This window comes from Podarcis bocagei (genome assembly GCF_964188305.1).
Source record: "Podarcis bocagei genome assembly, chromosome: 17".
In the NCBI taxonomy this organism is placed as follows: Eukaryota; Metazoa; Chordata; class Lepidosauria; order Squamata; family Lacertidae; genus Podarcis; species Podarcis bocagei.
This window is the reverse complement of record NC_138143.1, coordinates 42,415,420-42,432,136: the sequence shown is the minus strand read 5'-3', so window position 1 is coordinate 42,432,136 and position 16,717 is coordinate 42,415,420. Positions and strand designations below refer to the sequence as shown.

The 16,717-nt window shown below is 45.0% G+C and overlaps 1 protein-coding gene across 22 annotated transcripts in view; it reads right to left on the bottom strand.

Annotated features, from left to right (window-relative positions):
* The window catches only part of ADGRL3 (adhesion G protein-coupled receptor L3), a 548,667-nt gene that overhangs the window by 48,456 nt on the left and 483,494 nt on the right, over positions 1-16,717 (bottom strand). For 11 of the 22 annotated variants that reach the window (XM_081176098.1, XM_081176093.1, XM_081176087.1 and 8 more), the window contains one exon: positions 1-129. The exons of 9 other annotated variants lie outside the window; for them this stretch is intronic. In XM_081176098.1, coding sequence (XP_081032224.1) covers positions 1-129 — 129 coding nt within the window. Of the gene's footprint in view, positions 130-3,834; positions 4,134-5,306; positions 6,618-16,717 lie in introns of those variants that run through there. 2 more of the 22 variants (XM_081176094.1, XM_081176101.1) reach the window with 2 other exon arrangements.

Sequence of the window (16,717 nt, the reverse complement as noted above, 5' to 3'; positions counted from 1 at the left end):
CTGGTGTGTTGTACATGCTGATAGAAGGGTTGTTATAGACGGCCGATTCCCCGAGCAATGTGTTATAAGGGTTGTTAGTGCCATGAGGACGAAGGAGAGCATTGGTTATAAGGTGGTTAGCCATGGCTCCTGGAGCAGCCCAATAGAAAGACAGAGAAAAAAAAGCAAAAAAAGGTCAATCAGGCAAATATGATTAAAAAAAGGAAAACATTCAGACTGACAACAATTTCAACAGTCCCGATTAAAAGCAGCCAGCTACTTCGACTGGGAAGCTAAATGCCACCAAAGCACAGATGTCACTGAGAATGCAAACATAAAAGGATGGAAGTGATGCTAAACCAGCCATTCAGGATGTCCCCAACCAACTGCTTAGAGTGTAAATGGAAGAGACACGCAGCATGTTTGCCACATAAAAAAAAGATGACGATCACTCTAAAGGAAAGGCCAAACAAATATAATGAGCGTAACTTAAAATAAAATGGCACATTTAACACCCACTAAAGTGAGTCATGAGTTTCCTCCAGATTTCGGGCTCCGCTGCTACACTCCCAGTACAGACTGCTCTTTATTCACTTTTGGAACAGTTTACTGACAACGCAACAAATAATGTGTCTAATATATAAAGTAATGTGATGTGATTCATATTTACTTCTGTGACGGGGGGGTCACCCCTGGGGCAGGATGGACCCTTAGAAAGCACTTTGTAATGACAGACAATGTAAAATTCAGATGTATACAATACTGGGAGTCAATACTCAGATATTATGGTATCCCCTTCCCATTTACGGTTCCTTGTTTTTTTTTACAAACACAATCCTCAAACTGGTAAGTGGCCAAATCAATGTTCATTTGCCATGCCAGAATGTTAGGTCGGGGTGAGGGGACCTAGACCCTTGATATAAAGTCCACTAGTACAGAAGTTCTTTATAGTGTAATTCACAAAGACCAAGAATAGCAAAATAAACAAGTCTATACAAACTAGTGTTAAAAGAAGATTGATATGAACAAGGGAAGTGCAGAAATAAGGGTCCTTCTGAAAGCAGCCACAGGTCCCATAGGGATGGTAAAAAATTCTGGGGAGGATTTCCAGAGATGGAGAGAATATAGTTTCTCAAGTACTTCATTTTTTTTCTATGTCTTGGCAGCAAGGAGTGATATAAAAAGACTAGGAAAGAATTGCTGAAAAACTGTGATAATGAAAGAGGACTATTTTTTTGTGTTGGTACCCTCAATAATAACACAGGGACATTTGCAACAATTACCTAAAGACACAGTCCAACCACCAACTCCTGTGATCTGGTAGAGCTTTTATTCATTCTGATAGGGCTTGCATAGGATAATGCCCAGTTAGATTCTGCCCTAAGACAGAAACCCAAAACATTTCGGAGAGAAAAAAGAGAAAGAAAGAGAGAGAGAGAGAGAGAGAGAGAGAGAGAGAGAGAGAGAGAGAGAGGGGAGTGGGCGTACAATCAGATGGGGCTTGCTAAGGGTCAGCGTTCCATGGGGAAAAGGGCCTTGCGACACAACAGGCCCACAGAGCTCAGTGATAGTTTCTAAAGCATGCATATTATTGTACCAGCTAGGAGCTGCAGAAAAGCGATTTCTGCCTGATGACATCCTTATGTTGTTAACACAAATTGGTGCATAACTGATAGGATTAGATACTGTTGATACCAAACTACACAGCTGGCTCCCATGTGAGACTTAATGCAAATTGAAAAGGAAAAGGAAAAAGGAAACCATACATCCATATATGTATCTTGTTTAATCTCTCCAGCTAATCTACGCTGTTGTGTTAATTTTTCTGCTACAACTGTTTGCCATACCTTGTGATACGTGAGCCACAATTAATAGCTGTACTATAAAATCTTTTTGAACAACCTGTTCGTTGTTCTCTAAAAATAATAACACCAAGAGAGGCTTTTGCTGAATTGCCTGTTGAACAATGTTGCCAATGGTAGTCAGAATCATACTCCATTTTTTTAAAAATGTACCACATTCCCACCACAGGTGAATCAATGACCTCTGTACCTATCATCACCTTGAGCGCAACAAGAGACATTCCCACTCAACAGGAGTAAGATGCATGTGTGTATCAACTTTAACATGACCTCCCAGGTTCTCACCGAAATAGTTTTCAGGTGAAGCTTAACTACGTACACAGGAGTTCCACTCAGTCTCTGTTAATTGTGTCTCTAGATCCACTTCCCAAGCTAGCTTCAGTCACCTGCCATTTTCAAGAGAATTTTAGCTGCACCCTTGTTCCTTTAGAGAATCTGGCTTGTTCGCCTTCTTGTAGAAAGTAAGAGAATTGGGGCAGATCCTTCTTTCTCAAAGGAGTCATGACAAAAACCCGGCTTGAGTTCTTTAAAACCAGCTAACTTTTAAGCTAGGGAAGAGCAGCTCCAGTTTTTCCTCAGTAAGATTCTGTACTCTCCAATTTCCTCTACTTTTCTAGTATCTAAATTGTGTCTATTTATCACAGGTCCACAAAGTGAAGATGCTCCAAAAATGATAGGAGTGGTTGTGGTTTTGGCTTCATTTTCTCTATACTAACTGGTTGAAAAATAACAAAAAGCAAATCCGTAACTCTCAAGGAAGAGTTTAGCAAGGAGTGTTGGGACAGAAAATGAAAAAATAAAAATAAAAAATGTCCTGTCAATCAATGCTGGGCCTACGAATGCCCCTAGTGGTTTATGTGCTTAGCAGACAAGGTTCAAAGAGCTGGAATGTGGAATATGCAGAGAGAAACCCCAAGAGCTGCAAGTCAGTCACCTTCTTACCACCAAAGCTACAACTGCTTATTTATTTTATGTCCTGCTTCATCCCCAACACTCTGAACAACTTTACACAATGCTTTAAAAGTTACACTAGAAAAGGTGAAAACGTACATTGTTCTGCCTAAGCATTTTATGAAGACTAGCAAAACAGCTCATGCAGGGCTGTGATTGAGACGAGACAGATGGCAGTTGAACTTGTTATGTGTGTTCACATTTGGACGTCAACTGGGCCAGTGTCTGGGGCCAGGTTTTTCTTTGCTTTCTCTCTGATCGTGGTGGCAGAGTTATTGCTGGGAAGGAGAGATTAGAATGGGAAGCCATAGCACACAGGTAGGCAGTGCGGGGATCTCCAAATGATGTAAGACTACAACTGTCATTAGCCATGCTGAAAGGGGATGATGGAAGATGGAGTCAAACAAAAATGGAGAGTCCATGTTGGCTATCACTGTGCTATGGCAGTTTTTGGATCCTAGGTTTACCGCCAAAGATTTGTCAGGGTATTGCGAATCAATACGCCTTCTCCAACTTATGCAGGCCCTGGGCAACCCCAATTTTTGTGTCTCTTTCACTCTCCTCTTATAACTCAAGATCTACCTGACAAATCTCCTTTTCTCTTGGCTCCTCTACTCCCTCATACCAGCTTCCATCTTAGTCCAGGCCTTCTCCTTCCATAGACCTTTCTTCCTCCCCTGACCCTATCTAGAAGCAGAATAGTTTAACGACTGACAGTCATAACTGGCTACCCCATAGTCATGACCAGAGTCGTCATCATCACTGAAACCCCCGGAATAAAGAGCGAAAGCACCAAGTTTGAGGTCAGATAGGATGGACACAATTCTGTCAACGATGATTGACACTTAAGGGTCTGCAGTTGGATGAGGAAACCTGAAGAACTCTAATGCACATTTGCATATCACACAAAAAGATCAGGAGACACAATGATTTGGGACAGCTACAGAAAATAGGGACTGGCCATATGTCATTGACTCACTGGGGACGTCAAACTACCTAACATCCGTATCTTGCAACAAGAAAGAAGGAGATCCCACACAGGTAAGTGTTTGAGGTTGACTTTATTGGTTTGCCCATTACCTCACTGGATTGCCTAGTGGTTAATGCAAATAGCAAACAGGTCAGGGCAAAGAGTCTATATGGCACCCTGAATGTCACTTCCTCATAGCTCTTTTTCTGTGGGTTCCATTTCGTGCTTTTCTGCCCATTCCTGGTGTTCCCCGCTTTTCCATGGCTTCTGTCTTCTGATGTCCCAGCTTTGATGTAGCAGTGGAGTAAGTGGACAAGCTCTGCCAGGCGCTGTGCGGAGCATGAGTAACTCCTCTGGGAAAAGCTCTTGAACTGAAGATACATGGACAAGAGTTGAAGTCAGGCTGTGTTTCCGTAGATTCAACTTCCCTAGCTGTGACCGCCGCCTCTGTGAGCAACGGGGGAACCCCAGCTGACAAAGCGTCTCAGTCCGAGTGACAAACCATCAAGGTTAATATGCGAGTTAGGCACGCAAGGCACACGCAAGCACACACACACACACACACACACAGAGCTCACCCTTCCTCAGATGATCTGTGCAGATCACCTAGGAAAAGGTGATCACCTTCTCTCCACTCATCAATTGATAGGCTGGAGGCGTGAGACTGGCATCCCCATAGGGGCATAAATATACCCCACCACTGAGTTTTCTCTTTTATCATTATATATAATTTGCTAGTTTGGTCATAGGTGTGGGGTCCCATAGCTTAACTCATTTACGTACATTGCTGACAATCGCTCATATTTGCAAGCAAGATTTTGGTTGTAGTGACCATTTTAAATGTTTATGCTTTTGTTTAATTAAATGAACAGTGTAATTCAGGAGAAAGCAATGGATCTAGTGGAAGAGGCTATTCTGTGATCTTTCCTAATAATATATGAATTATTTTCCAGAACACTTTTTTTTTTGCTATGGGAAATTCCCACTATATATCAAAAGTTCCTCCTCTGCTCCTTCAACATTTCCAAGAGATTATAGAATAATAATTATTAAATTTATTAATTAATGCTAGGGTCTTATACCACCCTGCTGTTACTTCAAAGCCTTTTCCTCTAATTGCTGAAGATGATTTATATTCTTTATTTTCCCAGATCTTCCTAGATATATTATCTGCCATACTTTGGATGCAGCTGACAATCAAGTGTTTTACTTGCTTTGGTTCAGACCAGTATTTTAAAAGTAACTTATACATCAAAGATAAAAAGTCATTCTTAATAGTCATAAATATTTTTGAAAGCGGATTCTTCTCTTATGGTGCAATCCTATACACATTTACCTGGGAGTAAGCGCCACTGAACTCGGTGGGGGTTACTTCTGCATAGACATAACTAGGATTGCATGCTTAGTTGCACATTAGAGCTTAGAGGTTCAATGAATAATGCGTTTGAACATGGTCAAATCATGGAAGACTCAAACCTTGTAATTTCCTTTTAATCTGGAATAAGAATGTTATGCATCAAAATATCTTTATATTGGAAAAAGTCTTTCTGAACTTTTTAAAAAATATTTTTTATTTTTTATTTTGCAAATACAAACCAAAAGAACAATGCAAGGAAGAAAACAATTGAACAACAACATATTTCTAGGGGTCACTACACAGCGACTCACATTTGGTACAATTGCATATCCTAAGCTTATAAATTAAACTATCACTTATTATTGTACTTTTGAAGGAACCGAGCCGTATGGATTAATATGCCTAATATGATTTTAAATAATCTATCACTGATCTAAGCAGTGATATAGTTCGACCTAGATACAGCTTGTACTGCCCCTATAGTCTTAAACTTCATATTTTAGTTTTGCATCTTTTGTGGGTAGTCAGTGGAGGTGGAACCAGTTAATTGGAGTTTACACATCTTCTGCCATCGTGTCCATAAGAAATGCCTAAAATCTCTTGACTACAAAGCTAATGTCAGTTTGCCTGAAATGATTGATTTAATAGCACCTCTGAAGCTAAATGTAACTCGACATGTCAAAGGAAGTTTATCAGAACTACCACCAAGGGAAAGGAAAGCTCACCTTCCTACAGAGTGGCTTCGTAATGAATTGTATATATATCGTGGCTGAGAAGGTCAAGTATTCTGGCTGAATGTTTGGCGGTGCTATTGTAACACCAAGGACTCTTTTACTGCCACAGTCCTACAGCAGAAGGGAAACATTCACCGAAAAGCTTCAGCCTTTGCTTACGTTAAACATCCCATTCCATTCGGTCTCTTGCAAGATGCCCCTCAGAGAAACAAACTCTCATTGATTCTAGCAAACTAAGGCCATACGGAGACAACAGACCAAGTTGTAACTATTCCCTAAAAGGCACATTGCCAGGATGACATGCTTACAGCTCCAGTTCATGCAGCTCTAAAAAGATGTGGCAATACAATGGCACCTCCATCCAGGATTAACTGTATGGAGTAGAAAGGATGCCATGAAGTGCAAACAAGACATTCCGTTGTGGGCAACCTTCTGGGGGCGGCGTATCATTGGGGGGTGGGAGGCATAAAAGGGGCAAAAGCAAAAATGGATGCGATTCTTTCTTTTGTACAGTAGGCTATATTCCAGCCATGCAGAAATCAGAAGTTTCTACATTCCGCACACCCCCTCCATTCTCCCTCTAGGCAACCAACCGGCACTGTTACACTTCAATGACGTTCCAGCTAGGTGTTTAGCAGGACAGGAGAGCGATCTGTGGCCTGGGGGAAATCCCAATGTTTCGAAAGAGAGGCCTGGTACCCTGATCTACATGTTCTTGAGACTTCTATATGGTGGCCAGGAGGCTGCTCTGGAGGATGATATATCTGAAGCCAAAGAAAATAAATGTTCAGTGCTAAATGCTAAGTGTTGCACAGGAACTCCTCTATGGAAGAAAGAGACGCAGAAGCATTGGGCACGGCTAAGCTCTACACATCAAGCTGAAACGTAAAAGGATTGGGTGTGCTTATTCCACAAGGCAGGTCACTGTCTTTATGAACTGATGTTGAATGAGGCCAACTTTCACGGCTGATAAAATAAGGCTGGTCTTAAAAGATCCCGGTCTCCACCCCCGCCCTAAGGAACTCCTTTCCAACACCAAGTCATAATGAAATGGTTGCTGCTGGAATCAAATAGGACAACGGATGTAAAACCTGAGGCAAACACAAGATTGGTGTTACATGTTACTGAGAGCAAGTTCAATACATTTGTGTCTGTGATATAGACACTAATTTTCTTCAGCTGGTGTTGCTTCATCTTTTCTCATATATGTGGGTAAATGCTCCTGGATAATGTTGTTGAGAACATCAAGGCAACGGGTTACATGCCTATCAATGAACCTATCGAAAGGTTCAGCGACAGAATTGTAACTGAGCCGCAGATTGATTGGGTGAGACACCACAGCCTACATCTCAAATCACACTAAATGATCATGTTGTAAGGTCTTCAGAAGGAACGGCCACTTATTTGGGGAGAAGGTGAACTTGTGGGCAACCCCCCACCCCATTATCTGAGTGGTTTGTGTGCAGAATACACAGTGCTAAAGAATACACAACCCCATTCACACAGCACTGCATTGCTCATTTTCCAAAACAGGAAAACCGGAAGACTTGACAGCCAAGAGTGCAGCTCTTTATTTTCCTTTAAGGCTTCTTCACTATCAAATCACGATATGGAGAAATGTCCATTGTGCTGCTCCAGCACGGCTAGCCTGCGATGCTTTGCCACTTGAGGCAAAACAGAAAATGGCGCCCCCTGCCTTGTCCTTCTCTGCTGCCTCTGCCACACCCCACTGCTGCCAAAGTGGGGAGATGGGTGATAAGAGTCATGATTCTAGGGGAGGAACGAGCCTTGCAGGAAACACAGTTGTGGAATAGGAGGGTAGATTCATTCATAACATTCAGTACTCAAAGAATTTAACCAATCCATGGCTGTTCTAAGGAGTCAGCAAACTAAAGATGGTGCCAATAGGTCACAGCCCAACAGAATTAAAACTCTTTACACTTAACTCTTTTGTTGGCTTGTGGTCAGTGGAGTGAAGCATATGGAACTGAGCACAGGATCGCAGCACAAATTATCAATGGATATTATTAATTGAGTCTATACACGGTCTTTCATTGAAAGAAACACAACCGAGGCTTCTCACAAACAAATGAAACAAGTTATAGCCCTACAACCGATAAAACCAAGTTAAAACATCAACATTGTAGGCAGAAACCCCTGGAATTGGTATTAATAAAGAAATGCCTGGGGTAAACAGATATATTTTCAATTGTTGGTGGAAACAACCACACGCAGGGAGATTGTTCCTCATGGTGGGTGCCATCACAGAGAAAGCCCTTCTCTGCACCATGGTAAGATGTCTACAGGTTGTGGCACGGTTAACAGGGCTTCCTCCACAGATGGAAACAGCCAAGTTAGTCTATATTGGGAATGCCTGGTTATGAGATTTTTAGAACCTTATCAACCAGGAGTAAAACCTTGAACTTGGATCAGTAGCTAAATGGTCCCCAGTGCAACTCTTTCAGAAGAGTTGCATTGAGCAACCTGGTCCCTGCATTCTGCAGGAGTTGCAGTTTCCAAACAAACCTTACGGGCAGCTCCACATAAAGTCTTTTGTAGTAATCCAGTCTTGAGGTTACCAGTGCACGAATCACTGTATCGAAGCTATCCCTATCCAGGAATGATCACTACTGACAAACCAATTGAAGCGGGCAAGAGAAATTCCCTGCTGGTGATGTTGCTGGGGCCTGCAGTGACAAATCCAGGAGCGTCCCTCAGACTGTTCCTTCAGAGGAAGTGTAACCACTACCAGAGTAGGTTAACACCCCAACCTTCAGATCCAAGCACTGATCACTCACAGGGGCTGTTGTCTTTTCAGGATTCAACTTCAGTTTATTGGCCTTCATCCATCCTACCACTACATCCAGGCTCCGTTTTGGACATGACAGACACTCCAGACACGGAGCAGCAAATTAATAACACCTTGCCCTAAATCTACTGATGACTGCTCCCAAAGCTTTATATAGATGTCAAAGGTAAGGTAAAGGACCCCTGGACGATTAAGTCCAGTCAAAGGCAACTATGGGGTTGCAGCGCTCATTTTGCTTTCAGGCCAAGGGAGACAGCGTTTGTGCACAGACAGCTTTCCGGGTCATGTGGCCAGGTTGACGAAACCGCTTCTGGTGCAACAGAACACCATGACGGAAACCATAGCCCATGGAAACGCTATTTACCTTCCTGCCGCAGCAGTGCCTATTTATCTACTTGCACTGGAGTGCTTTCAATCTGCTAGGTTGGCAGGAGCTGGGACTGAGCAACGGGAGCTCACCCCGTCATGGGGATTCGAACCGCCGACTTTCTGATTGGCAAGCCCAAGAGGCTCAGTGGTTTAGACCACAGTGCCACCCGCGTTAAATGGCATTTGTCATGGTGCCGAGCACCCTGTGTTTACCCAATGCTTCTCTCTGGCACAAACCCTGCAGGTAGATGTACGCACCGCTTCCCATCCCCTTTGTTTTTTGTGAGAGGAGTGAACAAAATGGCTTACAGTCGTGAAATGCCACTGCTTCTGCTACCCTCAGAGCACAACCCCGTATTTTTCTTTCACTGCCGAGTGGAGTGAGACAGATAAGGTTTCAGAATATCTGGTATTGTTTACAGAACAAGAAGCCCGGCTTCCTCCACTGGTGACAAGTTGCTTTTAATAAGATTTCTAGAGTGATGCTTTCAACTCACCCAAGTACTTTTTACCTTATTTCTTGGGCCGGAGTGCCCTCTAGAGTCTTTAAGAACCTCCCGCACTCCTCAGATTGCTCTTTTCATTGCAATCTTTCTGGAGACAGTACGCCCTTGTCTCCAGAGAGGGGCCCTAGCGTATCACTGGGCTTACTCTGCCAGATACTGGTACTTCTAGCCAGATATTTTGCCCTGCCTTTCTTCCTCTTCTGTTTCCTCTTGCTGCTGCTTTTGCTATTTCTGTGATTTACACAGCAGCTGGGAGAGTGTGGCAAAACCAGGTTGCTGGGAATTTCTGCATCCTGTTCGGTGGCGTTTATATCCATCCGGGCTGAGTGTGGCATGGCTGTCATTCCCATCCATGCCCAACTCTCTACAGAAGATTTAGCTGAGCAGTGACCCATGAGCGAACCCTCTGCGAAGGAGCATGTCAAAATGGGTGTGATAAAAGCCATAAACTTCTCATTGGCAATTTTCATACAGCATGAAAGACAACCAAGGGTTTCTTGAGTGAACTAGAATTGGTGGGGCAGCCTTGAAAGGACTGCAGAAACTGCTGCCTGGGGATCTTATATAGGAGGACGTTTTGCTCCCACTATACTCTCTTGGTATATTTCCAAATAAAGAAAACACTACAAAAACAGCACAACAGTCCTGCGCTCTCTTCTGTAAAGGAAACCCTATAATACGGGGAAGCGAGGGATTTGTAACAATACCATAATTAAAACAAATCCGTTTAAAATCTAAAAATCTCAACACAGCTAGCCTAATTAGCATATTTCTTTTATATATTTAAAAGCTATCGTTCCGGAACATGTCCTTCACTTTAATTGGATCACGTCTCAGTAAAATGACATTTATCACTGTGAATGCCCTCCTAAATAAATATTTTTCCAGCTTTTCTGAAAGCCCCTAGCCAGCTAATCATTGGGATGTTCAAAGAGACGGCACCACCACGGAGAAAACCCTTTTGGCGTCACACTGGCTGTATCAAATGTCATGGGATACATCAGCATGAGATGCAGAGAGAAATTAAAGACCAACCCCTAATTAAGCCTTACAAAAACAACACTCTTTTAAACAGAAAAAGCATGTAAATGAACGGCTCCCCATGTTTTTAGGTAGAAGCAGAGTGACCAAATGTAAATTTTGACACTGAAGTTTGAAAATATGCCTTCATCAGTGGATCATTTTAAAGTCTGCCTAGAAATAACACCCAGACCCCTACCTGCGTCCAGGTATCCCTGCTAAGTTAGCTTTGCTGTATATTGTTTCAGCATCACAAACGACAGCTTAATTATATTTGGAGAGAAGACGAGGTGGTGGGAGACCTCATTCTGAAAACACTCAGGTTTCACTTGGGATGGAAATCATGGTATTAGGTTATGAATTTTAATTTGCTTTCAGACTCAGATTCCCACTGTTTGAATTTGAGATTAATTTGCTCGACTCATTATGAGAGAATGTACATGAAACTGAAATTAAACTGATTATATATAAATACAGTTGCCATAACACTCTATTCCTTTTTCCTGTTTAAGTTTCAGATTATGTCTTTCCAGATCACATAAAATACTTTAAATATTTAGTCAAATATTTATACATTCAAGGTTGCTATTGCCAATTTCCAATTGCAAGTGGGCCTGATCAGGATTGGGGCTACAGTGAGACAGTCATAGCTTTTTTAAAACAGCAACAACACACTTTTCTCTCGTGAGAGAATCAGAATTAATTAAAATGCTATTGGTGGAGATATTTCAGTTTAGATACGAAGAAGAGAAGAAGGTTTAGAGTTTGTGCTTCCCAGCGGCGTAGCGTGGGTTATCAGCACCCGGGGCAAGGCAAGTAATTTGCGCCCCCTAACCCGGGGCAAGGCAAGTAATTTGCGCCCCCTAACACCTAACCATGGTCATTAATACGACAAGACGCGCGTCTTTGGGCGTCGCGGCGCAGCCTTCTCGGTCTCCCTCCCTGGCCCGGCTAGTCCCGACGCGGCTTCTTTCTGGTGCGGGGAGGGGGCTTCTTTCTGGCGCGGGGAGGGGGCGGCTCTGGGGCCAGTGCGTCGGCAGGCCTCCGGCGCGGGTGGGGGGGCCCCGTCGGGGCGGGTGGGCGGTCTTGGCGTGCAGGCACTAGAGCGCCGCCGATGGCGGGTTTGGCGGGCTGCGCGCGTCCAGACAGCGACCCGAGCCTGGGCGGCGTGGCGCTTGGTGCCGGAGCCTCCGCCCGCAGCGCCCCGTTGGGAGACCCGGCCGGAAGGAGCCTCGAGCCGGCTGTCGGACGCGGTTGAAGCAGCCAGGGCGGCATGGCAGGCGGCGGCGGCTCCTCGGCGACTCCACGCGGCCAGCCCAGCGCGCTGGCCGAGCCCCGCAGGCGAACGCTGCCCGTCGGTGAGGAGGGGCTGCCTGGCGCGCCCTCCGTGGCCCTGACGCGCGGGGACCGCGGCGAGCGCTGAGAGCCGCTGCCAGCTACAGCCTGCGCCCGAGGCTCTTCGGCGACTCCGGAGGCAGCGAGCGCGCCCCCCCAGAAGTTGTGCCCGGTGCGGCTGGCACCCCTGGCACCCCCCACGCTACGCCACTGGTGCTTCCTTCAGACGAAATGGGTGTTCATATCACCACCAGTTAAGTCAGGATAAACCTGAAGTTGTGGTTTCCCCCCAGTGTGCTTCACATCGCTTCCCTTTCCCCCAGCTGTTCACATCAACATATCTTAATTAGTATCAGATCAGTTTCTGTTTGTGTGCACACCAAGGGGAGTGGATAGGGCAGGAATGTCTTCACCCCATGCAAAGGTGTTCACATCTTGACTGGAGACACCTTGGACCATCTTAAGGACCAATCAGTGTGAAGCTGAGTTGAGAAACAACTGCATCAAACTGGATGTTTTAGCTGACTTTCCGGCATTTCAGGTGGTTGGACTAGATGACCCAGCGGGTCCCTTCCAACTCTACAATTCTACTGAACTGTAGTATTTCCAAACCAAGGGTACATGTGCATTTTTGATGAATAAAATCCAAGCACCGGAAACACAGTAAGTGCACAGTGAAATGTGTGGACACAGTCAAATACCTTTCCTAACCTGTTCGGTTCTAAAGAAAAAGTTACCGAAAGCATGGGGGATTTATATATAAAAAATGTCTGCCTCATTTTGATAAAGGCCACAGCTCATGTAAAGGGAGATTTAAATATTAGGGATTGAGAGTTTTCAGAAAAGCTTGGGTCCGCTCCCATTAGCATTCTCTGTCCTCGCCCCCCTGTACTTTTACTTCCCCGTGATTTACATGTCATACATTCCCCAACCTGTTGCAGCCTCGCTACTTCTTTAAGGTAAAGGGTAAAGGGACCCCAGACTGTTGGGTCCAGTCGTGGCCGACTCTGGGGTTGCGGTGCTCATCTCGCTTTACTGGCCAAGGGAGCCGGCGTACAGCTTCCGGGTCATGTGGACAGCAGGACTAAGCCGCCGTTTACCTTCCCGCCGGAGCGGTACCTATTTATCTACTTGCGCATGACATGCTTTCAAACTGCTAGGTTGGCAGGAGCAGGGACCGAGCAATGGGAGCTCACCTCATTGCAGGAATTTAATGCCCTTCTCTCAGGAGCACAGTTCCCCAGCCCAGCCCAGGCCCTTACTGAGCAGGAAAAGGCAACACCTCCCACCAGGGATCCTTGGGCCCAGAGAATTATTGTGTATGGGTTTTTGGGTGTGATTTCCCCACCAGCAGCAGCCAGTGAAGGCTTTCTTTCTCTCTCCCCTTCCATGCAAGTAAAAAGGATAATAATAATAATAATAATAATAATAATAATAATAATAATAATAATTTTTATTATTTATACCCCGCCCTCCCCAGCCAAGGCCAGGCTCAGGGCGGCTAACAACCAATAATAAAAACAAGTTGGTTAAAATACAATTTAAAAAAAGATTAAAATACAACATTAAAACATTAGGATGCAGCCTCTTCACAGGAGGAGAAAGGAAAAAGAAAGAGGGGGAGGGAATCAAATTGGCTCCAAGCCCAAGGCCAGGCGGAACAACTCTGTCTTGCAGGCCCTGCGGAAAGATATCAGATCCCACAGGGCCCTGGTCTCATGAGACAGAGCGTTCCACCAAGTTGGGGCCAGTGCTGAAAAGGCCCTGGCTCTGGTTGAAGCCAATCTAACTTCCTTAGGGCCCGGGACCACTAGGGTGTTGCTATTTATGGACCTTGAGGCTCTCCGTGGGGCAGACCGGGAGAGGCGGTCCCGTAGGTACGAGGGTCCTAGGCCGTGAAGGGCTTTAAAGGTCAAAAGCAGCACCTTAAATCTGACCCTGTCCTCCACCAGGAGCCAGTGCAGCTTGAAAAGCACTGGGTGAATATGCTCCCATGGCAGAGACCCCGTGAGGAGCCTCACTGCGCATTCTGCACCCGCTGGAGTTTCTGGGACAGCTTCAAGGGCAGCCCCGCGTAGAGCGAATTACAGTAGTCAAGTCTGGAGGTGACCGTCGCATGGATCACTGTGGCCAGGTCGAGGAATGATCTATTCATTAACTCACACTGGGGGGGGGGGAGATTGGCTAAATATCCCAAAAAATGCTAGCGGTGGGAGAAGATCTTTACCAGGGACCGCTGGGGATAACAGGGTTCCTTCTGGTGGGGGAACAGATTCCACTACAGAGTATTTCCTTTTGGATCCAGCCTCTTAATGGAGGGATTGCACCATTAACTTGTATTAACTTGTCTGCGGAGATGGGAAGGTGTGTATGCATGCATGTACTTGAATAAAAAAAAATAAGAAAGTCTATGCCGTACACATCACTAAAGACCCTCCCACTTTTTATTGCGGTTCACAGGGGCATGTCACATGGAATGCTGTGATAAACAAGGGAGATACATCATTCTATTCTATACAGTGCGCGCCAGGAGCAGCAGTTGCTTTTGTGAAAACTACCGGGATAGTTGTACCTTGGAAGTCGAGTGGAAAATGTTGCATGAGTCCGTTTGACTTCCAAAACTTTCAGAAACCAAAGCGTGGCTTCTGATTGGCTGCAGGAAGCTCCTGCAGCTAATCAGAAGCCCCGTGCGATGTTTGGCTTCCAAAAATAGTTTGCAAACCGGAACAGTCCCTTCCGGGTTTGCGGCGTCAGGAGCTGATTTGTTCGTCAACTAAGCTGCTCGAAAACCAAGGTACGACTGTATTGTGATACCTCACCACTGAAAGAGGCGGGGGGATTGCATAAGTTCAAAGTGCCCAGCAGCCAAAGTCCTCGAGAGCAATGCTTTGCTATTTGGTTTAATTTTATTTCATATACAAAGTGGCTCAGGAGCAACAGGGACCACAGGTGAATGTGAACGTCTGGATTTCGTACAGCTTAATTTTGCTGCCTAACTTCTTTTTTGAAATAAAAACAAATGGTAATTGTTTTGATTTGGACCGTGGACTCCTATGCAAATACTAGAGACCACACATCCTTTCCCTCTTGGTATGTTTTATTCTTGATTTAATAGATTACATAGCTGCGTACTGCATTTCCTTATTGGCAGCTGTGACAACCTATCTTCTGTTTCTTTTCCTGCAGTCTGTCTGTCGTTATAAAACTGAATAAAAATATGTGAAAAACAAAAACAAATGAAAGTAGACAGCACCTTGGCAAGGGAAGTAGGAGTGTGTGTGTGTGGGGGGGTACTGCCTCTGTCCTCCCCCCTCCTGAGCACAAAGCTCCTGCCACACACCGGCCTGATCAGCTTCATTGTGTTCTTGCTTTGTTTATGGTCACTAACTTGTGCTGTGTTATGTTTGGTATTTGATATTTTAACTGCTGGGAGCTACCACAAGCATCACCAATCTGAGACTGGTTTCTCTTAGTGTAAATGTGCTTAAGGTTGGTGGAGGAAGAGTGGTTTGCTCTTCCAAAGGAGTGTGTAATCCTCTCACCTCTGGCCATGTTTCATCCACAGTAGCCTTAAATTATCTATATTTCCTTTCACCTTAATTTGACAGTGGGTATGTTTATGAAAAAGCACATGAGGGTCACCAAAGCATTGCCTTGAAAGGGACTAACACACATTTTCCAATATGATGCCCAGAAAAAACAACAACACATTTTAGGGTCCCCCCTGAAATTATAGAAAGAGTAGGGTTGCCAGATGACAACCTGAAGATTCCACCTAACCCCTGGTTTCTCTGAGAAGCAGAGAGGGCTCTCCTATTCCCCCTTTTCCTCCTCAAGTGTTGCAGAGCGAAACAAGGAGCCTATTTGCTCCAGAAGATTGGAAGGGATGAGTGTGAGGGGGCAGAGGAGGAACAATGTAGAGAAGCTGCCTCTTGATATTTTTTGATGTTGCTTCAGAGCTGTTAACAGATGGGATCTTCGAGCCGCAATCTGGTGCTAGGAGGCAACTGCCTTTGCTAAACATTTCGCGCTTGTGTTGACAAAGGTGATAAAACTATTCCAAAGACGTGCATTTCTTATAACACTATTCAGCTGCTGCCTAATTTCTAAGCTTGGAAATCCAACTCCACTCAGCTCGTAATGCTCATTTCAAAGATGAGGCTGGATTATGGTGCCAAAAACTCATATCTGGTTCAAATTTTAATCCAACGCAAAGAACACTATCAATCCTCTCTCCAAAAACCTTCATCTCTCCAGGTTAAGTGATGACGCCCTCATTTGCACACCCGAAAAGCGGGGAGTGAGAAGGATGGCTAATGTGAGAGACTCAACTTCATCATTCCCGAGGGCATCAGGAAATGGCAGCTGGCGGGTGCTGGGAGAAGAGCTGGGCAGCAGTGGTGAATTTTGCCCTCACTTGGCTTTTGACCCCCCCCCCAATGACAAGAGCTTTTAGATGGTTTTGCCTTCTGCGCTGATTTGCCACTACTCAAAACCCTTCCCTGTCCCACTTACCATCTTTGTGGCTCCATCAGCAGTTGACCAGGACCACCGGGAAAGTAGCTTTCCCAGCATCACTGACAGGTGTCAGTAGCACTGGGAAAATATCATTTCCCAGGGCTCCTGGCACCTCGCATGCAGCCGGGGAAGCCTGTGGTAGGCCAGAAAAGAGTGAGGGGAGAAAGCCCTCCTCCCTTTCCTTTATTCCACCATTTCAGCTGCTATAGCAGCAGAGTAGGTATCAGGAGGAAGGATCACTGAGAATGAGTGTTGCCAGATCATCAGGGATGTGGCAGGATGCGTGTTGGGCCTGAATAGATCATTT